The 7,373-nt window shown below is 40.1% G+C and overlaps 1 protein-coding gene across 2 annotated transcripts; it reads left to right on the top strand.

Moving 5' to 3' along the window:
- The first annotated feature begins 5,149 nt into the window (after positions 1–5,149).
- On the top strand, positions 5,150–6,826 carry LOC311494439 (uncharacterized protein). 2 transcript variants are annotated; one of them, XR_014699277.1, is made up of 4 exons: positions 5,150–5,974; positions 6,157–6,229; positions 6,352–6,477; positions 6,586–6,826. XR_014699277.1 is itself a non-coding variant. In XM_084553498.1 (3 exons), exons 1-3 carry the CDS (start codon positions 5,681–5,683, stop codon positions 6,405–6,407), a joined length of 423 nt encoding a protein of 140 aa, XP_084409624.1. In that variant the 5' UTR covers positions 5,150–5,680; the 3' UTR covers positions 6,408–6,564. The 2 variants fall into 2 exon arrangements, 1 of the variants encoding a protein (XP_084409624.1); XM_084553498.1 differs by lacking the exon at positions 6,586–6,826 and having other exon boundaries at positions 6,352–6,564.
- Positions 6,827–7,373: the final 547 nt, after the last annotated feature.

Below are 7,373 nucleotides of genomic sequence, written 5' to 3'. Positions count from 1 at the left end.
GTTTCTTCTGCATATGTCAGTCGTTCACACTGTTGTACATTTACTATGATGAAGGTCTAAAAGAAATCTGAAAAGAAAACCGACCTTATCAGTGTTTGCGTCTGAACTTCCTCCCTCTGTGTCTCTGCTCTGTGAAGTGTTTGCTTCAGCTTTACTGGACTGGCTGTATATTACAGCTCCACTCCACCTCTTTCTCTGTCTCTTTAAGTTCAAACCGACTTTGTGTCGTTTGCATGTGAAAAAAACACTGACCGGCAAATGAATCAACACTTGATAAATGACATATTATGAACACATGCTTATCCTTTGTTCGATTGATTATCGCCTCCTACACATCACTGATGTCAGGGTTTTGTGTTTAGTCAAATCAGAGTCATTAACTTTGAGTGTTCCTGTGGTCAGGCTTGTGTTATTTTAATCACACCTTTGACAGTGGTTTGATGAAATGTGGTGCTCTGCGTGTATATTTAGGGGAAATGGCAGCAGTTTCAGAGTGAATACATGCACATTTTAATGTTCAAACTATGCTTGCTGGTTATTAGGGTTAGGGTTTATTCAGTGAAGTAGAAGTAAGAAATTTAATGTGTTTTTTACTGTAAACAGATGACAAAGATCCACAACAACAGAAATTAATTCAAGAGAAAATATTAGAATTATTTCCCAGAAGGAGACTTTTACACAAACTAATGTAATCAATCAGTGCATTCACAATATCAGTTTCTTTCAAGGGACAATCATTTATTTTACACAATTATGAAACTCCAAGGAAAGATGAACACCAAATTACATGTATTTTATACAAGGTTTTAACAAATGCTGGACAGAGTTTTATTATCTACATTTCGAGGCAGGTGTGTTGGCTAACCTCATATCCATCAAAAAAGTATTAAAAGCATATTTTAGAATTCTCTCTTGCATATGATACATTTTTAAATATGTCAAAACTGGATGGAGGATAAGATCTGGAGTAGATTCACCACATAATCTGCAAAGCATATTATCCTCTGTGTCAAATTTGACCCGTCCTGAATGTTTCTATATCACATGATTTGATTTATATGTGGTCTCGTGCCTGTGGATTCCTAAAAGAAACAAAACAGCCTAACAGACCGGGTCATTTTTGAGGACAAAAGGTGCATGGTCCGCAGGAAGACAATACGAAGCATTCCTCTTATCAGACTGTTTCATTTTTCTCTTGCTGCTAATTACTTAAAACATTTGAAAATCTAAAAAGGGAGGGATGGCTTGGATTGGATGTCATTTGACCAGCACGTAGTTGTGACGTAGGCCGTAAAAGGGTCTATATACAACTGTATTGGTATCCAAACTAAACCAGAAGTAAGCTGCTCTTGTGTCACAATTAATTGTTAAAGTTTAGCCAGAGAAAAATGTAAAGCTCAGAGGTCTCATCCCTTTGTCTGAAGTCTCGACAGCTGACCAAACCTTGTAATAAAGTAGTTCAACATCTAGCATTTAATGAGAGAGATAGATTATTTCTCAACAGCATGTTAAAACCAACCTAGGGATGTTTAAATCCACTATATTCCCTTCATTTTTTGTTAAAAACACATTTACAAGACATAATTATGAGTTATTCTGTCACCAAGTGGAAATGTTTAGTAATTTAACCATGATCCTACAGTCTGTCATTTTTATGTATTGGTCCCAGGAACAACCATGCTGGGAGGCATAGTGTTTTCAAGTTTTTTTGTAAACATGAATTCCCCCATGAATGCCTTGAGGCACTTTCCTCTGATTTGGCAGAAAACAGGATTATCTGAAACTAAGACAGTTTTATCCAAGTATCTTCTTTAGTCAGTCATTTTGATTATAGTGACTTGGATGAATGATGGAGGAGACCTCAAGAAAAATCAAACAAGTACAGTTGCTTTGTTACAGCTTTGTTTTAGATGCCATGACCTGGAAGACTGAGAATGGGAGTCCCTTCCTTTACCTCCTCGCCGTGGATATCAACAGCAAAGACAGGGAGCCTCCTGTTCTTCTAGTAATTCATCACAAGTAATGACGCAGGTCTCTATCAGTCCTCTGTACTCTGTAAATATAATCATGGGGTGAAAAAGGCATGTTTCTCACAGGATATTATTCTCTACAATCCTATGTCCAAATAGTTCCAAATGGGAAGAATACACACCAGATCCCATTTATTGAATTACAAACTTTCATCCTCATCCTCATTTGATGTTGTTCTCACGACACATTAATTTTCCTTCTCTGTATGTAAAAAGAAGAGGTAGCACCAGATTACTGGGAAGATTAAACAAGATATCAAATGCCAACACCATACACTGAGTGCTTCCATCGGACATGTACACTGCAACCCAAACGATATTCCAAGTCAACCTCAACACCAGCACTCCCAGTATGGCCATGATGGTGTAGAACGCCCTCAACTTTGACTGGTCAAGCATCTCCCTTCTCCCAGCCTGATCCCCTGGACCTGAACTAATCAAAACACGGAGAACAGAAAGGCTGCAGAAGGAGATGATGGTAAATGATGCTATCAAGATCAAGAAACTCAGAATGATGAAGACTATTTCTATCACAATCAAACTCATCACTGCAGTGCAAACCACCCAGACACAGCCAGTGCTGATATTTCTGATTCTGATTCCTCTCTGTTTTCTTAGGCTCAGGTAGATAATGGGATGAACCACAGCCAGGTAGCGTTCCACACATGTCAGGACATGAAAGAATAACTCTGCATACCAGCTGAAGGGGAAGAGAACGAAACCAGTGAATACTACGTTTTGATTATCGCTGTAGAGACCAAAAAGGCAGATGGTACTCCCAATGACACGACTCATCTCTACAATGACCATGTGGTAGGTAAAGATGTCAAAGTGACTGATCGTTGCTGCCGAGGAGGTGGAGCGCCACTGTTCGAGACCATGGTAGAGGATGAAGATGCAGAGAGGGACGAGGAGAACAATGCTGGTGACGTTGTAGGAGATGAAGATGAAGGAGCTTGGTCTGGTGAGGAGGCAATGCGAGTTTAAAGGTAAGGAGGGTTTGATGGATGAATCTTCCAGATGAAGAAGGGACTCATTAGTGGAGGACTTAACTGACATCTGGAAGACAGAAAAACAAAACAATCTCTGTTATTGTTCCTCTCCAAATTATAATAATAATGTTATAAATTTGACTGGTGTCAGATATAAATTATAACATGATAACTGTTACAAATTTTTAATTTGGACAAGAAACAACCTAATTTAGGTCTGTGAGAAAATGTCCAACTTTTTAAAAATACCTTATCAGCTGTGCAAACGTCCAATCATTGTATTTTCTTCAGTACATTCCACTATTTTTCATTTTACATGATGCTGCTACAAATAAAGAAATAAATAATTAAAGGAACACCAGCCTTATCAGTGTTTGTTTCGGAGCTTCCTCCCACGGTGTCTCTCCTCTGTGGAGTAGTTGCCTCAACTATTCTCACTGCATGAAAAGTGTGATTTTCGTCAGTATGTGGCACTGTAGATTGTCGTGAAAGTTCAGGTTAATGGCAGTTCACGGCAATTTGCAGGCAATGCCAAAAACTGCCATGAATGGTCGGAAATTGACGTGGGCCTTGCTTGGCAGTCATCCCCCATGACCCCCCTCCTCCTAATTCTAGGGGAGGTCAATTCAAATGCAAATCAGGGTTGCAGGGGGAGTTTTACCCCAGGTGACATTTTTCTAAAAGGTAAGAAAATCTCTGGTACAAATAGATCAGGCTCAGTATAGCCTAATTATAGTCTCTTAAATTTTAGCTTAAATTGATTTATTTAATGAAAGTATGCTAGATTACTGTATATGTCATTAGCAATGGCAAATGTTACACAACAGAAAAAAGAAAATGATACACAACAGAATTTATTTGAACAATTAGTTTCAATCAGCCTTTGCCACAAAGGTAAAATGTGCATTCCATGCAAACAACATTAGAATCAGAATGAGGGGTCTGCAGAGATCAGTCTCCTAGATCTCAACCACTGTGCATAGTGGCATGACTACAGTGACCTTTTCTTTGGTCTTACTTAGGGGGTGCGCAAGATGAAAAATGCAATGGCGGAGAAGAAGTTGTTATCTTCTTCTACGCACCGTATATGCACAACTAACAGAGCCAGCTGCGCTGCACTTGAAAATCGTCAGATGGATCCTCATTTTTATATCTGTTCCTGAGCCTATGCTCTGTGTTATTTATGTTGTGGGTCTTGTGTAACTATTACAATTTAGTTAAAATTACCGGCGTTCCAATTTTATTTCCAAAACCGCTGTGTTATGATGACGTCGTTGTGTTAGCTCCACGGTCATTTACAGTTGCTGCAATTTTTGTTCAATTCGGCTGAAAATATTATCCATATTTCCCCCAACTTATCTGCTTTCTGCCTCTGAGCCTGTCCTCATTCTCTTTGCTCTTAAAAGTGGAAGCTTGTGCGTAACTTTGTTTCATTATATTGTTATAAGAGTAGAGTGGCTCCTTTAAGGGGGTAGTACAGTGCGCATGTGCGACCGTAACGTGTGTGGGTGGTAGAGCGAGAGTAGAGCGAGAGTTAGAGGTGTGCGATACCGCTAGATTTGGTATCGATCCGATACCAAGTAAATACTGGGCCAGTATCGCCGATACCGATACCGATATCGATACTTTTTAAAAATTAAGGTGGATGCGCCATCAATCTGAATCAATCTAAATCTGAATTAATTCTCATGACATTTTAAGTGTTTTCGTGATTTGCCTTTTGGATTATTAATCAATTAAAGTTCAGTACAGAATTTGGTTTATAAGTAAATAGAAAATACTTTATCACAATAAAAGTTTTTGTTCAGAAACAACACAAAATGATCACTTGAGGACAAATAAAAACAAATAATTTTTCAGGCATGTTCAGAAACTACAATAAAAACTTAATCTCTCCCTTCATTGAACTTCTTTCTGGATTTTCTTTTCTTAAATAAACAAAGTGTAGAAAATTATCACTCCACAACAAATATTATAAATAATGTAAGGACGTGTTTAGGAAGTACAATACAACAAAAAATAAGACAACATTTCTCCCCTTTAGTGCACTTTTTTTCTTCTTATCAGCATCTGTAGGGGCCAAGTGGGCGGGGGATTTAACAATGCTTTTACAAGTTTGTTGTGTTACCACTGTATCTTACCACCTTTTTACAAATAGCACAACTTGCTATCGTTTCATTTTCGGCCCGAAAATATAACCAAACAGCCCTACTCTTTCTCTCGTTGTGTGTAGTGTGTTGCTGCTGGCCGAGCCTGCTGGTAGCGGTGGGCGGTGATCGGTCACCTGGCGCTGCGGAGTCACGTGACGGTACAACAAACACACGCGAGGGGGAGGAGGAGCAAAATGAGCCTGATCTGCTCTGAGACAGCAGCGGCATCTAGACAAACAGAGTCGGGTCGCTTCTTTAATGAAACGAGAGAAACTGAAACTTAAGTATCGATCTCATTACATTGGTATCGATCAATCTCGATACCAACGTTGGTATCGATATTATCGATATTTGGATCGATCCGCCCACCTCTAGCGAGAGTAGAGTGAGTGCGCCGGTGAATGGAAGTAACAGCGAGACTGGTTAGCATAGCTATTAGAGAATTTAGCAATAAATGTCCAGTTTATGTCATAGTTGCTGGTGAATAAAGGCTGTCGCTTCCTGACCAATGGCTGGACGGCGTCTCGCCTTCAACTCGCCTTCAACTCCTCTTGGACGCGATCAACAACTTCCAGGCAGTCCGCAGACTGACGAGAAGAAACTGCTGGTTGCTATCAGTGGATTATCTCGTCAACTTGATCGAGTTACTGCCGAGATGAATGAGCAGTTAACTCAACTCAGCGATACGGTAAACTCCAGGTTGCTGTCCATAGAGGATAAGTTGGCTGCTCTGGAGTCGAAAAACTGTGCGGGAGAGACTAACTCTAGGAAGAGAAGACGGCTGCACAATCCCAAGACTGCGGTAAGAATATGTTCGATGACTGCTAGCTAAGCTAAAAGTATCCTAGCCTAAAACCAAAGCTAAAAGTATCCTAGCCTAAAACCAAAGCTAAGAGTAGCCTAGTAGCCTTGCAAAAGAACTAGTGAGCAAAACCAGTGAAAGTTGCTTTATTAAAGTGTATTTTTCTGTCTTGTAATTTACAGGAAGCAGTAAATTACTGCTACGCCGTCTTCACAACTCAGAGACCAATCGCATGCGCTACGAACCGGAGCAAGGGTAAGATTTAAGCTTAAATAATATGCTTATTAACTTATTTACTGTTTCCCCTTCCTTGTTTAATGTTACTGTGGCTTACGTTTGTTTTTTATTCATACCACTCTCATTTAATTGTTTTCCAGCCGCCTGTAAGACCTACTACGAGACAGTAGGGCCTACGCAGGAACTTCAGATATAACCAGCATGAATTTGCATCGCAGGCGGAGGCTGCGAAGAGTTCAGCTCGGGGTCGGTCGAGAAGAAAGAGGGTAAGACTTTTTTTGGTGACTATTTTTCTGGTGCATTGATAGATGTGTTGTGTTCATATGCAGTGCATCGCACAGTACTGATTGTCTTCAATGATTGTTTTTTTACAGCTGTTGGAAGCGAGACAGAGTGTGCTAGCAGAGGACGAGGTTGAACTCTGGAAGTCCGCCACCGTAGACCTGATGTCTGATGAGAAAGACGGCGTTGTTGGCGGGGTGTCTGGATGGATTGTAAGAGCTCCGTCCTTTCGCAGCCCGGAGCTCTCTGAACTCTGTGCCACGCTGCAGTCCCGTTTAGAGGCGACTCCGAAGTACAAAACGGGCCTCCGTCAGAGAGAACAGCAAACAGCCAGTAAACAGAGCTGTAACTTTTGGGCTGCTCGTGAGCTACCCATATGTTGTGTGGGCACCTCACTTTGTACATAGTTGTGTGTTTGTTTTGCTAAAGCTCTTCCTTTAATAAAGCTCTTTTTTTGCTTAAACATGTTCTTGGCAAATGTTCTTTTCCTCAATAAATTTATTCATGTCCTTGATGGTAATAATAGTGTAGTAGCCTAGGATAACAATGACATGAATATACAGCATAATAACATATCATATAAATAAATAAATTAATAAATAAATATATATAATATATAAATTATTATTGAGGTTTACATTTATTATGAACCGGTGTGACCACTGTGACAGATCTGCCAACCAATCACGAGTGATTTTACTCGTTTGAAAGGTGTGGTTTCATCCAGTACTGTGTAAGGACATTCAAGCCTGGCCTGACCAGGCGCGGTTTCGCTGCCAATCATGAGTGATTTTACTTGTTTGAAAGTAGTGGTTTCATCCAATACTGACTAAGGATACTCAAGCCAGACCTGGCCAGGCACGGTTTCGCTGCATTCATA

Source organism: Chelon labrosus (assembly GCF_963514085.1).
Source record: "Chelon labrosus genome assembly, chromosome: 1".
Classification (NCBI taxonomy): Eukaryota; Metazoa; Chordata; class Actinopteri; order Mugiliformes; family Mugilidae; genus Chelon; species Chelon labrosus.
This window is presented reverse-complemented; position numbering and strand designations above follow the sequence as displayed.

Excerpts from the sequence above, each read along its gene's own strand:
- LOC311494439 (XM_084553498.1), top strand. The coding sequence starts at position 5,681 with ATGGCTGGACGGCGTCTCGCCTTCAACTCGCCTTCAACTCCTCTTGGA. Across the intron at positions 5,975-6,156 it reads TGCACAATCCCAAGACTGCG|GAAGCAGTAAATTACTGCTA; the intron begins GTAAGAATATGT and ends TGTAATTTACAG. Across the intron at positions 6,230-6,351 it reads CGCTACGAACCGGAGCAAGG|CCGCCTGTAAGACCTACTAC; the intron begins GTAAGATTTAAG and ends ATTGTTTTCCAG.